Raw genomic sequence first — 16,208 nt, 5'->3', positions numbered from 1 at the left:
TAATGTTCACCTACACCAGTCAAGAAAAAGAAAAAAATTACAAGTTTCAAACAGCATGACCAGTAGAGGAGAATATCATGGCTTCCTGAATGAAGAGAGCACCATGTTCACACATTGCTCTTCCAACATGCCCATGCAAATTTGTACCAATGAAGTGTGCAAAAGAAGCTAATGGGCACCAATAACACACACAAGTATGAATAAAAAGTTGGTAAAGGTAAAACTGAAGTGAACACAGAAACACACCGGCACCAATTTTCCAAATTGTGTTTGTTTTTTGGGCTTACCACCATGTATATACATCTTCCATTACACTATGAAATATCATGTTACTGCCGCTTTTGATTTTTTTTTTTTTGGGATGTAGAAAAAGAACTAGTACACAGTTTAAGAAAATTAAAAAGGTTTACTGCATTTATTTCAATTTTGAATAAAAGCTTTCCATGAGACAAAAATGGGTTAAGCAGCTAACAAATACAATCCACCTACAGAGGACAAAAAAGTAGAAAATGAATTTTCTTTTCTTAACAGCTATTGGTTATGAACAAGGAGAAAAAAAAGAAAAAAAATTACAAAACTGTGTGTGTGTGTGTGTGTGTGTGTGATGGAATGTTTATGTGACTACAATGTTGAGAAAAATAAAAATGGAATGACAAAAAACTATAAAAAGGTAAATACAGAAACACATTTCAAGAGATATCACAGAATGAAGTTTTCATACCAGACAGTAGACCAACAAATAAAAAGCTGCTTATAAATTCATGATCTTTAAATCCTGAGGTGGATTTGACTGTTTAAAAAGAGAAAAAGCATTGGAGGAAAGTGCCTTTACAATGACAAAAGAGAATAGTTGGATAGTCACTCAGAACTTCAGGTCAAACATGACATTTTGAACAGAACAAGTTAGGAATGACAGAGTGATCTAAAAATCTGAACAGTCAGAAGCTACATTAATTACCATAAGACAATTAGCTATAGAGAAATGAGCAACTGAGAAAGTAAATGTAAATACAATAGTTGGCAAAGGCACAAAAAAATAATGCTACGTTAGAAAGGTGGAATACTGCAAAATAAATTAAATAACACAGATAGTCTCTCAAATGTTCAGTACAACACAAAATTGAAACCTGAAGACCTTTGAACTATATTAATTTGAAACAATGGATGTAGTGTAGCTGAAGAGACATTTGCCAGAAATCTGTGGACCACCCCTGCAATTTGTTAATTTCCAGTCAACATATACTGGCACCGATAAAAAAGTGACTCTCACAATTAGTTTGAGCAAGAGTCTTATTTTAAGTCATTATGGCAGTATTGATGTTACACAAAGGCAAGCCAGCAAATGTTAATGACACAAAATGTACAGCTCAATGGAATCCCACTTAAGCTGACAGATGAAGGAGGTGATAAAAATCTTGTGATTAGATATCAATCACTTAAGAGATCCTCCCAAGTTAGGCACTAATGGGATGGAACATCAGTTTAACATGTAAGCACTATTAAATCTTTCACATAGCGCCTTATCAGATGTGAACAATAAAAGATTTGTTTCTTATAAAACAAAGAAAATTAAGTGCAAACTGTTAATGTTTCAACAAATGGTTTAAGAAAAGCAATATCAACACTAGTCTAACATATTGCGAGTTCAATTATTTTTCAACAAAAATAAAACAACAATCTCATTAAAAATAACATGACATGTGCAAAGTAAAATGATTACAATAATATCACATGTTCTACAGTACATAATTAGGAAGGAGTTTTACTACTCAATTTAATTAATACAAAAGTTTAATATTTTTATTCACCAAATCATACGAATTTGTGAGATCATTACAAATTGTAAATTTGCATCTACCATGTCACTGTGGATCACTAGCCTTAAAAAAATTCTGCAGTGCATGCAACGAATTATGTTTCCGAAACAAGCACAGGACGTTATTGCCCAATCACATTGCAACTCCAATGCAATACAGCATACTAGTCTAACATGAAAAAAATTCAAAAATATAGAACTTACAAATACTGAGTATTATATACATATTTTTTTAAAAAATCCAATAGTTCTAGCACAGTTGTTGGTTTACAGAACTCTGTTACAACAACACATGTCAAGTAAAATCATTACAAAGCAAAAATTCATACGAAGTTCATAAAAAACCAGGAGAAAGCCAACTACCATATCTTCAACGTAAACACCTGTCACATTTTCACTGAAACATTATACATCATCTTATAGAAACTTTCAAATGTTCTTAAAGTCAATAACTATTTATCTGGCAAGTACCAAGCTCCCCCTTAGGAAAGCAAAACAGTGGAAACTAAAATAAGGCCTGTTTTGTTCACTGAACTTACTCATAGCTAGTAAAGTAAATATACAAGTTGTTACTTCACACTGAGATCAGAGTATATCAAATGGCATCATCATCATTTCTGCACAGAAAATTCTAATAAGGTAACAGTGAGACAGATCTACTGAGTGCTACATTACTCCTTCAAAGCTATTTAACATTCACAAGACTATTTACATTTATAATAAGGCTAACACATTCAGCAATTCTAAGATATATAACTTAATACTATAACTTACTCTAATAATGACTCCAGATGATCAGCTAATATGAAAACAATTATCTTGAACTATATATTAGCTTTCAGATTGGCCAGTATTGTGTTATAATTGCCTTTTGTTGGTGGGACTGGCTTCACAAAAATTCAAAATGACATCATTTAAGTTGTGGAAATAATGGTTATTTGCAAACAGTTTCCAATAATTTGCACAACCAGCATAAATCTCTGGAACTGATCAAACTGTATCAAGCACACTGCCATTCAAAATCCCTTTGTTATTTTAATGTTGATGAATGCAGACATATTAACACTCAATTAATGATATGATGAAAAGCTATCTTAAGGAATCATACAAGAGCTTCCCAGAGTCCACAAAAGTGTTTAAATTCCCAATCGGCAACAAAAATCATGTTTTATGCTGTGGTAATTGAGTAAGAGAAGTTTAAAAAGGCAATTTTCTTGTACCTATCAGAAAATTATTCCTCAAACTCAAATGAGAACTGCAAAATATTCCTCCAGTAATTTCACAATGTCTAGACACACTTCTAAACTCTTGTGACTTTAAGACACTTCAAACATTTAAGATTTTTAACAAACATTAACATCTAGTTGTGTCAAGTAAACATTTTGGAGACTTATCTCTAATTTAAAAAGTAACTTATTTATGTTTATTTTCCAGGGTATGATACAATGCAATAAACAAAGTTCCCATTCACTTAGATATTTTACATATCACTCAGCTGTAAAACAATCCAAACTTATAACCAATGTGGAAAGATGTCTAAATTGTCACATTTCAAATTAAACTGTTATTGAGCTGGATAAAGTTTTGAAATTACAAACTGGAATCGATGAACAACAAGATTTAACAATGAAAGTATAAAGTACTGTGTGGGTACATAAACAAATCTTTCAGGAGAGGAATAACTATATTAATGACGAGAGGAAAAATATTTTAAATTTATTCTACAATAGCATGCATCTACTAGCTTTCTACCTATTTAAAAGACATCATTTTACACTTTATGGATACATGACAATGCCATAATGCTGAAACAGTAATACCATAATACAAACTTCTACAGCCATAAGCAGAAAATGATGCCCTTTAAACATATTACACAGGCTGCACACAGATATTACAAGACACAGATATTACAAGAAGTTAATCTCTACCTATTGTTTCACACTTTATTAAATGTCCAGCATTCCTAGATTCTTTATGTATTATGTTAAAAAATGAGATGTCAACTCGAATAGTTCCGATGTATGTTCTGTTATTGTCACCATTTGTTACACATCTGCTCATTATACATCAATACAAATTGGGCATACACATTGCCTTTAGGGCCTTATAGGAAGAAATGGCTCCATTCAGATTCCCCCTACAAGGGATACAGTAAATAGGGCTGCTTCCTAAAAATCCACTTCAATGCTTAACACATAGGAAAATAAAACTTCACAGCATACAACAGTTTTTACTAATGCAAAGTAAAAATATTCATGCTTTTCTGGCTCCAAACATATCAACTGATGAATAAATCAAATAATAAGCTCCTGAAGAAAAACTGGTTACACTAAGATGAACAGTATTCACATCGAATTTAGGTCTAGACACTGTTTGACTTCAACAGAGAAGGTAAGATGATCAGAGGACTGAAACTGCTGTCTACAAGTGTAATCACCACAACACATTATGGTTACTGACATATATTTAATGTAACATAAGAACTCTCCACTATGGAGAAAGCTCGCAGATTGACGACAGTGTGAATGTGCATACCTAGTTATACTCCTTGAACACAAGTCAGCCAACTGATAACATATTGGAGATATTCAATACTGTGGAATCAAACAAAGTGACACACCTGAATCACTTCAACATATCATGCAGTGGGGGCTGTTCAGAAAATCCAGAAAGTTAGCATTATACACACTCATTTATCTACTTATAAAACTACTAACTACTCATTCAAGGGAACAAAGAAATGAAATCCAACAGAAATCTGCTGTTACTTCTATTTAATGTAGTCTTTCAGTAATTTCTTATTCTTCTTCACAGTGGGTTACTGTCCCACAATACGTGAGAAAAAATCTTCCTGACAAATTTTGGCTCTATCTGTAAATAATACAAACCCTCTTCTCTCATAAGATATTGGAAATGAATGATACAAAAATGACTTGAACATACATCATCAGTATCTGAAGGAGAGTTATTTCAGAACTTTTTGCTGAAGAGCAAAATTTTCATTACTATAAACAACACTACTATACTGGTAAATCCATTGTGAATAGTCCCAATCCTAAAAGAAAGGATGAAACAGAGGGGAAATACTAATACCTAGTGTACAAAATTTTAAAATAAATAAAAAATCATTAAAAGTAGAGGTGATCTGGCTGCAGATGATATCTTTGCATTGCGGGAGGGGGAGTCATGTTTAAGATTACAGATGAAAACCGATAAGCTTTAAATGATAAATGAGAATGGCGAGTGAAGTGGCAGGCAAAACAGAGAATGTTTTCTTCCTTATTGTGGGTGCAGCATGATGAACATCAGCACAAAGTAGATATACATGTTACAAAACTGGATAGTGACTGAACATGTATTGGCATACTCAGAACTTGTAAATGGCAGCAGGGCTAATGTGGGATGTAACAGGATATCATATCATTTCGTAGGCACAATAAGATTTATTTTTAGTATTAGCAATGTTGATATTTGGAAGAAAGGATGAAATGAGAATGGTAATGTAGAGTTTAAGCAACATCTAAAAGCAGTAACGTTTAAAGAACTCAAAATTATTATTACAAATAATAACGATGTTCATACTCTTGGATGCTGCGAAACAAGAGGGCAAAAAAAAAAGTTTGCTCTTAATATGAACCACACTATGTGGTCAATTATTTTAATACATTAGCTTCTTAGTAAATTACGAGGAGGATACACTTTCAAGGTGCTTGTGGTGGAGGTTGGGGGGGGGGGGGGGGAGGTAAGAGCAACCATCATAAAAAAATAACGGATATTTTGAAGGGAACCAAAAATATGAGTTATTGAAAGAAAACACACACACAAACAGACACAGTAGCAACAGGACAAATTCATAATCTACCATAGAAATATTAAGCAATATTGTAACAACAAAATCTTTCCATAAATGTTAATAAAACAGTTCAATAATAAAAGTTCTTATCAATTCAAGGACTATATCGGATGCAGAAACTGAACAAATTCCCATAACATAATCATCCCTCTTCACACAAAGATGTCTCATAAAAATTATTGCCCCAATTACTGAACAAAAGTGGTCTAAAAGCAATTCATCTAACACTCAGATTCTAAGACTTCCTTTGACAATAACCTGAAATGCCAAATACATGTGCTTGTGAGGTGTGCTGGTATAAGGGGAGGGTATAAGGGAAGACTAGTAGTTGAGAACAGTCAGCACAGATACACTATTTCACTCATATCATCTCTGTAAAGACTGTAATTTTACACAGCTCAGTACTAGTATTGGCTGAGGCACCCGAAGTTTTCCATTGGTTTCAACTGGATAGTAATACTATTTCAGTTCCTAACATTTTCTTGTGACATGTACTCTTAACTCAGTTTAACAATTGTCTGGGATCACAAGTCTGCACTAATTTGCCACTCTCTCCAGTAATTAAAAACGTATGAAATAACAATCTACATAAGATTTAAATTTAGTTGGGGGCAATCAAAACACATACACAGTAATGAATTGCTAATGGTGGCAACCAAACACGTTATTACTTTGTACACTTCAAAGAATTTAGGAAAAAACAACTGTGCCTGTATACCTTTAATGATGAAATTAAGGCTGATGGAATTATTTTACTCTTGGTAGTGGGAATTTTGAATAGGTCATATATGACAAGTTACAACTGTGTATTCAAATTAATCTTGAACCTGCACAAGACTCTTCTAATTGTGTCACCCTAGTGAACTTCACACATCTACAAAAAGCTTCAGTTTGCCACAGACTGCCCATTTCCACACCCGGCAGCTTGAGAAAAATGGATATAGTGGAGAGAGTGACTTCACCACAGAATCTCCCTGCAGTTGACAGCCCCAGGCCAATAAAGGAAGATCCCCTAAGGAGTTTAGGGGAAATGGAGAGTAGCCAGTGATAAGCTGATGCACTGAATTGTTTTGTAAGGCTCACTTATGTGTGGCAATTTAACAAGCACATCCTATAAAAAGTACGTCTCTGGATTACTCAGTTCACCACAGTTTCAGCTTTTGCCAAATATTTGTGGAAACAGGACTCTCACATCCTACAATGCTTTTACGAACTCTGTAACATAATGCAGAACACAACATCAAAATATTTTGAACTCCACATAAAACTGTAGTTTTTATGCATATTAATCCTGTGATGAAAAATCAAGTTAATACTAACTTTATTTCAGTACGCTACATTAAAGACTCAGAGATGCCAGAGACAGTCAAACAACTCTCAATGAGCAGTTGTGTACCTCTCTTACATATGCTAAGGTACATCCAAGCACATCTTTGATTTTACTTTTTTCGTAAACTAAACATGGTGAAATCTCTGCATAGCCATCAATTTCAACATACAGGAAATCTAAGTAATACCCTTAACATCCAAATTGCTAAGCCACATACAGAATGTGAGCAGTTAAAAACAGCATGCTATGTAAATCTTAACCCTGATGTGTGTGTATCACAAGCAGTGCTCTTACCAACTGAAGCACTCAACCACATGTCATGGTCTCACTTCAGCTTCCAACTTAATGTAGCTACTCTCTATTCCTCTCATTTTAACTTGACACAGTCTGCCCACATAGTGTATGTACACCTCACAGTGGGTAAAAAAGATTCACACCTCTATTACTTCTCAGTGTTTCAGAAACCCGAATGTATTGTGACACTAACGTCTATTTTAACTGCACACAAATATCTAAACTTTCCAAATTGGAATACAGTGTTTACATGTGAGAGAATATGCCATAGCATTATGCCACATCTGATGCGTCATGACAAGAAGCACCCACAAGTCTTAGACTATGGTTATCAAGTTATATATTTTACCTACTGTTAGAGATGGAATCTTCATGCTATATCTTACCAAAGAGAGAATAAAGTGGACTGGTGTTCAGACAGTATCTGTGGCTCAAAGATTTTATATTCCCATCAGTCAACATGTTATCATCTAAAGTAACAATATTAGTTTTTGTCAATATCAGACAAATTATAATCATCAGTTTCAGATCACATGACCAACTGGAGTACATCAGAAACTATTTCTTTTCATGTAATCTGTGTACCGAGATCAATTCACCCTTGCCCCTCAAATTTCTCCACCCTCAATTATCACACATCAATGGGGCATCAAAGCCTAATCTTACAACAGCCACAAATATGAAGCACCATTACCCATTTTCATGAAAACCAACTACTGATCAATTCTAAAGTCCTGGAAAAACAATAAAAATGCTCAAATAATATAACATCTTGAATAATAGCCATCCATCCTATGCTCTGTTCAAGTTAATAAAATCTCCCGTAATGACAGCAAAAATTAATTTGTGAGCGTCAAGAGGGCCATCTTTTCCCAAAAATGGGACTGTCTTCTGTATTACCAGAATGAATAACATAACTGAATTTTTATTACCACTGTAGTAACAAAATTTCTCCAGCTAAGCTTAAGTCAAGAAACAAACAGTTACACAGTCTTCCCTCTAATGCAGCCTGTATTAACAATTCTCTATGAAACAAGCACAATTCACTGTCAGTATCAGGTTTCTGTTCACAGAATACAAATCATGTTACTGCACAATACTGTTCTGCATAACCTGCCATCAGAGTGATTTATCACACATTTGATGACAAAGTTCATCATTTATATCGGAACCAAGCACATTTGATAATATAATTCCTCCTTGATGAAATTTATAACTGAACAACATACTAATGACAGTGCAACATTACACTTAAGAGCTAGTAACAGCTACAATATCATACCTTCATCTGCTGGTATTGTGAATGTGATGGTGTAAATAATGTTGACACACTAACTGCTAGATGATCTATTTTTCCACTAACATGAACTTAATTGTCATTAAAACTGGAAGGTAGGATTCAGCATGGATTATTCCTATTTTATCTTCTGAATAGTATTAATGAATAAATGCTGTCATAGACACCGGAATACCAACAACAGGTGTAGATCAGCACTTTGACTAATTAGAAAGTTTATAAACATGTTACCACTCACCTGTAAACATTATTTCAAAACCAAATACATATAAATTTAAAATTTTATGTACATAATTACAAAAAGCACAGCTCTAACAACACGTAGGTTTCATATTTGTCTGGTGATATTCTTCTAAAGCACAAATACTGATTAAAAAAAAGGCAATTGTATCATACTGCCAACTATGAAACTTTCTGTCTTAATTTCAACTATGGAACTGAAACAGTCACTGTACCCGTACACAAATTCTCTTTTGAATGTTCATTTCTTTCTGTGTTTGGAGGTGATTCATGTTTTGAAATTTTAGATTTAATAACAGAACTACAGTCTGTGGGGTTCCCTGAACACAACTTCTCAGTAGTATCTGACTGTGTATGGTGACTAGCACTTCCATCTGCAGTTTTTGCACATATTTTATGTTTATCTGAATCACCACGCTCAGATAGTGGCACCTTATCTGTTGAACTTTTCTTTTTTTCATGTACCAGATGATCACGCTTCTGCCCATTCTTACAAGATCTTTTCTCATTACGATCTTCCACTTTAAAAGGCTTAACTAAATTATAATCATGATCAAGGTGAATTACATTTGCTGGAGATTCATTAGGTTTGTAACTGTGAGCATTGGCCGCTGACACTTCAAACTCAGATTTCTTATTGCTTAAGCCCTGATGTGTATTCTGAGGAACAACATTCGATGTATGGTGCGAGCCCTGAGATTCGGATGAGTTACACACAGTAGTTCTTGAACTGTTGGGCACCTGCCGTGTGGCATCAACACCTGAGAAACAGTCAGTCAATTTTTCATTCATTCCAGTATGACAATTTTCTATTTGTTTTACTTTGGGTGGTGGAGAGTTACTAATATTTTTGTCAGCATCTCTGTGTCTTGACTTGCTCACATATGTTGATGATGCAGCCTCCAAATGTCTTCCACTTGCACATTCAGTTTCACGAGAAACATACAACCATTCTTCGTTGGAAACTTGTTCAGCTGCAAGAGTATCTCTTGTGGGATTCTCTCGAGAATGTACAGCTGATTCTATGGTTGCACCTGGGTTATCTTCAGTTAATGTCACTTCTGTCTCGTATGCAACCTGCAACCATTCACCCTCAGGTCCTACAACATCACGTCCTTTCACACCTTCCATTCTCTCCCGCTCTCTCATCATATGTACTGCCAGCCAAATGTCTTTCAGTTCTCCAGTCAGATCTCTGTCCTTCAGTACAGAGAACTGCCGTTTGAACCTAATGTCTGGATTCATAGCCTCAACAAAATCCAGCATTACTTCAATGAGACCATCACGATCCTGTTGAACAAATTAACAAATGAATTCAAAATTGACAACTTTCTATTATACACAGGCACAGAATAATGCAAGCACATATTATTCATCACAAAGAGCAGGGTTTCTCACCCGTACTATAACCAACATATTCTGCACGAGAGAACAGCAACTGTACTGATATTTAAAAGAAAAAAGAGCAACTCAGACTGAAAATAAATGATACATTAAAATTGTTTTAAATATCCACGTATAACGTTTGCAAACAATGAGAGTCTTCATCAAGGAATGGCTTGTGAACTAGTGAACCACTACAAATGTTTACTTTTCCTACATATTTAAATATTCTTAACGCTTCTTAATTGACAATAGCTGTTTAATAAGCTAAGTTTAGTGTGTATTTATTTCTAATTCTTGACAATGTTCATTTAACTAAGAAATTTTAAATTGTAATTCAACTTATAACTCATTGGTTAGTAATGACATCATGCAATCAGAAGTGGGTGGAGCCTCCATTATATATAGTAAGACGTGCACTGGTTTCTCCAGTAGTGATTCTCCAACAGAAAAAGGTTCCTACTCAATGGTAATTCAACGTTTTATAGCTTTATAACTTTATGTATTTTCTTTAATGTATGTAGCCCTCTAATTAGAGCTTTGTATACAACTTGTAGGTCTGAAGATGACCACAGTGGTGGCCAAAACCGGTCACCTTGTTAAATAAATTGTGATCAAGACTGTTTTTAATAGTAATTGTTTACTTCACAGATTTAGTAATTTTATTGCATGATGATATTTTGTATGTAAGGCAGCACAGCACTGATGCTTAAGTCTTAATAGTAAGAAATCAATTTATACATAAGTACTGCAATTAAATCACATGAAAGTACTCCACTAATATTATTTAGAAAAATAGAAATATGACTGTACACTGCCAGTAAAAAGAAATGCAACACCCTCAAGAACAAGGTCATTTTACTGACAAGTGAGGTGGCAGGTAGTTTATTGTAGTAGGAGTATATGTGAGGTTTCTGAACAGGGGCAGCAGACTTTCCAGTTGTTGCAGGGGCAACAGTCTGGATGATTGACTGATCTGGCCTTATAACATGTAACATCAACCAAAACGACCTTGCTGTGCTGGTATTGTGAACAGCTGAATTCCAGGTGAAACTACAATCGTAATTTTTCACAATGGCATGAAGATGGCATCCTCTTCAGTAAAATATTCTGGAGGTAAAATAGTCCCACATTCGGATCTCCTGGTGGGGACTACTGAGGAGGATGTCGAATCAGGAGAAAGAAATTGGTGTTCTGCAAATTGGAGTGCGGAATGTTATATCCTTTAATAAGTTAGAAAATTTAAAAATGGAGATGAATATGTTGAAATTAGATATAGTGGGAATTAGTGAAGTATATGATATTGCAGTGCCGGTGTTCTTCTGATGATGATACACTGCGGCGACCACAGCTGTTACTGAATACATCAGGTGAATTCGCAATTGCGAATAATGACTACAATCAGCTGTAGAATGGAATGATGACAATGAAAATTTGTGCCAGACTGGGACTCAAACCCAGATTTCCCACTTATTACGAGCAGTTGCCTTACCATTTGGCTATCCATGCACGACTCATGGCCAGACCCAAATTTCCTTATGTCATCAACCATACGTCTACAATCTGTACACACGCATCCATTATGTGTATTCCCATACTGATCAGATGTGTTTGAAAGTTGCATGCCCGGTACTGGCAGATAAATATGATACTGCAAAGCCAGTGTTATTTTGATGACGATGCACTGCGGCAAGCACAGCCATTACTAAACACATCAGATGAATTCGCAATTGCAAATAATGACTACCATAAGCTGTAGAATGGAATGACAACAATGGTAACGCAACCGTTCATGATAAGCAGGAAATCAGCGTTCGAGTCCCAGTCTGGCACAAATTTTCATTGTTGTTATTCCATTCTATGGCTGATCGCAGTCATTATTCATAATTGCGAATTCATCTGATGTGTTTAGAGAAGTATGGTGGCAGGAGGAACAGCACTTCTAGGTCACGTGCATACAGAGTTATAAGTAAAGTGAGTAAGCTACAATTAACAGAATAATGGACACATTATTGTAGCCAAGACATACACAAGGCCAACACCCACCACAGTAGTACAAGTTTATATGCTAACTAGCTCCACAGATGAAGAAGAGATCGAAAAAAAGTTTGATGAGGTAAGAGAAATTATTCAGACAGTTAAGGGAGACAAAAATTTAATTGTGACTGCAGACTGGAAATCGAGAGAAGGAAAGGGAAGTGAAGGAAAAAATTGTAGGTGAATATCGACTGGGGAAAGGAAGAAAAGAGGAAGCTACCTGGTAGAATTTTGCACAGAGCATTATTTAATCAAAGCGAACACTTGGTCTAAGAATCATGAAAGAAGGCTGTACACATGGAAGAGACTTGGAAACACCAGGTTTCGGATTTGGTTATGTAATGGTAAGACAGGGATTTCAGAACCAAGTTTTAAATTGGAAGATGTTTCCAGGGCACATGTTACTTCTAACCACAATTTATTGGTTGTGAATTTTAGATTACAGCTAAAGAAACTGTAAAAAGGTAGGAAATTATGGAGATGGGCTGAAAGAACCAGAGGTTGTTGAGAGTTCCAGAGGTAGTATTAGGCAACGGTTAACTAGGACAGGAGATAGGAATACAGTAGAAGACAAATGGATAGCTTTGAGAGATAAGATAGTGAAGACAGCGGAGGATCAAATCAGAAAAAAATAAGGCCAAACAGAAATCCTTGAGTAACACAGGAGGTATAGGATTTAATTGATGAAAGAAGAAATGCAGCAAATGAAGCTAGCAAAAAAGAATGCAAATGTCTAAAAAATGAGATTGACAGGAAGGTCAAAGCAGCTAAGCAGAAATGGCTAGAGGGTAAATATAAGAATTTAGAAGCATGTAACACTAGGAAAGACAGATACTACAAGTAAGAAAATTAAAGAGGTCTTTGGAGAAAAGAGACTCAGACGTATGGACATCAAGAGCTTGAATGGAAAACCAGTCCTAAGCAAAGAAGCAAAAGCTGAAAGGCAGAAGTTGGGAGGAGTATATAGAGGGTCTATATGAGGGAGATGTACTTGAAGGCAATATTACAGAAATGGAAGAGGATGTAGATGGTGATGATATGGGAGATATGATACTTCAAAAATTTGATAGTGCTCTGAAAGATGTAAGTTGAAATAAGGCCCCTGGAGTAGACAACATTCTGTCAGAACAACTAACAGCCTTGGGAGAACCTACCATGACAAATTCTTCCATGATGTATTAGAAAGGAAAAATACCCTCAGACTTCAAGAAGAATGTAATAATTCCGATTCCAAGCAGAGCAGGTGCTGACAGTGTGAATATTACTGAACTATTAGTTTAATAAATCATGGTAGCAAAATACTAACATGAATTCTTTATAGAAGACTGGAAAAACTGGTAGAAGATCAGTTTGGATTCCAGAGAAATGTTGGAACACGACTTACCTTAGAAAGTACGTTAAGGAAAGGCAAACCTATGTTTATAGCATTTGTGGACTTAGAGAAAGTAGGTTAAGGAAAGGCAAACCTATGTTTATAGCATTTGTGGACTTAGAGAAAGCTTTTGACAATGTTGACTGGAATACTCTATTTGAAGTTCTGAAGGTAGTTGGGGTAAATACAGGGGGCAAAAGGCAATTTACAACTTGTACAGTAGCTAGACGGCAGTTATAACAGTCGAGGACCATGAAACAGATGCAGTGGTCGAGAAGGGAATGAAACAGAGTTGTAGCTTATCCCTGACGTTATTCAGTCTCTACAGTGTGCAAGCAGTAAAGGAAACCAAAGAAATATTTGGAGTAGGTATTAAAGTTCAGGGAGGAGAAATAAAAAATTGAGGGTAGCTGATGACTGTAATTCTGTCAAAGACAGCAGAGGACTTGGAAGAGCAGTTGAACAGAATAGACAGTGTTTTAGAGGAGGACATAAAATGAACATAAACAAAAACAATGAAAGAAGAATGGAATGCACTCGAATTAAATCAGGCAATGCCGAGGGAATTAGAATAGGAAACGAGACACTTAAAATAGCAGACAAGTTTTGTTATTTGGGCAGCAGAATAACAGATGATGGCCAAAGTAGAGAGGATATAAAATGTAGACTGGCAACGGCATGAAATTGTTTCTGAAGAAAACAAACTTGTTGACACTGAATACAGATTTAAGGGTTAGATCTTATCTGAAAGCATTTGTATGGAGTGAAACATGAATGACAAAAAGTTTAGACAAAAAGAGAAACAAACTTTTGAAATGTGGTGTTACAGGAGGATGGTGAAGGTTAGGTGGGTAGATCATGTAACTAATAAGGAGGTACTGAATAGAACTGACGACAAAAGAAATTTGTGGCACAACCTAATTAGAAGAAGGGATCAGCTGACAGGGACACATTCCAGTATCACTAATTTAGTACTGGGGAGAAGTGTGTGGGGTAAAAATTGTAGAGGGAGACCAAGAGATAACACAATAAGCAGATTTGGAAGGACATAAGTTGCAGTTGTTATTTGGAGATGATGAGGCTCACACAGGATAGAGTAGCATGGAGAGCTGCATCAAACCAGTCTTCGAACTGAAGATGACAACAAATATGATACATTCAGACCAATTGAAATATGTCACACTAAAGTGAGTTCAAACAGTTGGGTCAATACACAGTGTAACCACTCTGTAGGCAACAATAGGTGATACACTGTCCAAAGCAGCTTGCACCTCTTGTTGCAATGTGACAATTGTTTCTGCAGGCACTGGAGAACTATTAAGTTCCCGCATTATCATATCCCATACATGTTCAACTGACAAGAGATATCTTATAAGCTTGATGATCACGGCAGTAGTTGTACACCACAAAGAGCACATTGTGACACAGCAGCTGTATGTGGTTGTGCATTTCATGCTAAAAAAAGCAGACCATCTTTCCTCCAAAGAAATGGCAGTAGCATGTGAATAACAGCCTGTGCAATCTAGCAGGCATTGGTTACTTTACCCTGCAGAAACACGAAATGTGACTGTATGTTGTAACTGATGCCTCATCACAACATGAAGGCTGGGATGGTACCTCTGTGTTGTGCATGAATGTGCTCCGGTACACAGTTCACCGTATCCAAGTCATACACATGTATGTTCCTCATTCACTCACAGACAGAACCTGCTCCCATCGCTGAAGACAATAGAGCATCATTCCTCCCTCCAGTCGAGTCTTGCATGGCACTAGAGTTTATCCATGCTGGGCATTGCCCTGGTGACAGCAGTAACGTGTCCAGGGCACAGGTGATCTTAATCCTGCTGCAAGCAGACAGTTCCCAGTGATCTCTGACGACACAGTTAGGTGAAACATGTGGCCAGATTTCATCCCTAGGTGATATTTGGTTGGTCACTGTGGCTCACACAATGTGTGTCTATACTACACAGACATCCAGAACCTGGTCTATAGGTGTGGCAGTGTTCCATAAACTACTGTTGAAAGCAGTGCCACACCATGGATACATTGTGTTCAACAAGAGCAGCAATTCATCAATATATCCTTCCAGCTTCCTGCCAGTCCACAATGTGACCCTGTTCAAACAGCTGAAGCTGTTCAACAGGAGTAATTACACATCAGTGTGGCATGGTTGTACCCTAGAATTAATGTTGCAAACACTGTTCACCTGTAAACACAGCAAAGTTACTGTCCGTAATAGTCAAAACATACGGCGCACAGACAGGTCTCCTGAGCGTGGATGATCAGTGGTCATATTCTTTATACAATTTTTCCAGAATAAAGGAAACTAAAATTTACCAAACATCTAATACAGTGCTGTAGGTTAAATAGCAATGACTGTACGAATAGCTACACTGTACGATTATGGAATTTCACACTCTTAATGTTGCATTAAGAAATCCACAATCAAACCAAAAATTCTTATTGGTAATCTGATTTCTATCTGAAATGGAAGTTTGTTTCTGTTCAGAACATTAAAGAGTTGTTGTTAAATAGCGTGCTCCGATAGTGGCACACCATAAAAAATCTGTATACTTACAGAAA

General features: G+C 35.9%; 1 protein-coding gene across 2 annotated transcripts in view; it reads right to left on the bottom strand.

Moving 5' to 3' along the window:
- Positions 1-443: 443 nt before the first annotated feature.
- LOC126200033 (uncharacterized) overlaps positions 444-16,208 on the bottom strand; it is a 50,796-nt gene continuing 35,031 nt past the window's right edge. For both annotated transcript variants that reach the window (XM_049936674.1, XM_049936673.1), the window contains exon 4: positions 444-10,123. In XM_049936674.1, the coding sequence (XP_049792631.1) occupies positions 9,023-10,123 (1,101 nt within the window). In that variant the 3' untranslated portion in view covers positions 444-9,022. The remainder of the gene's footprint in view (positions 10,124-16,208) is intronic.

The sequence above is a fragment of the Schistocerca nitens genome, chromosome 1, assembly GCF_023898315.1.
Source record: "Schistocerca nitens isolate TAMUIC-IGC-003100 chromosome 1, iqSchNite1.1, whole genome shotgun sequence".
Taxonomy (NCBI): Eukaryota; Metazoa; Arthropoda; class Insecta; order Orthoptera; family Acrididae; genus Schistocerca; species Schistocerca nitens.
The sequence above is the reverse complement of the archived record's forward strand: the minus strand, read 5'-3'. Positions and strand labels throughout refer to the sequence as shown.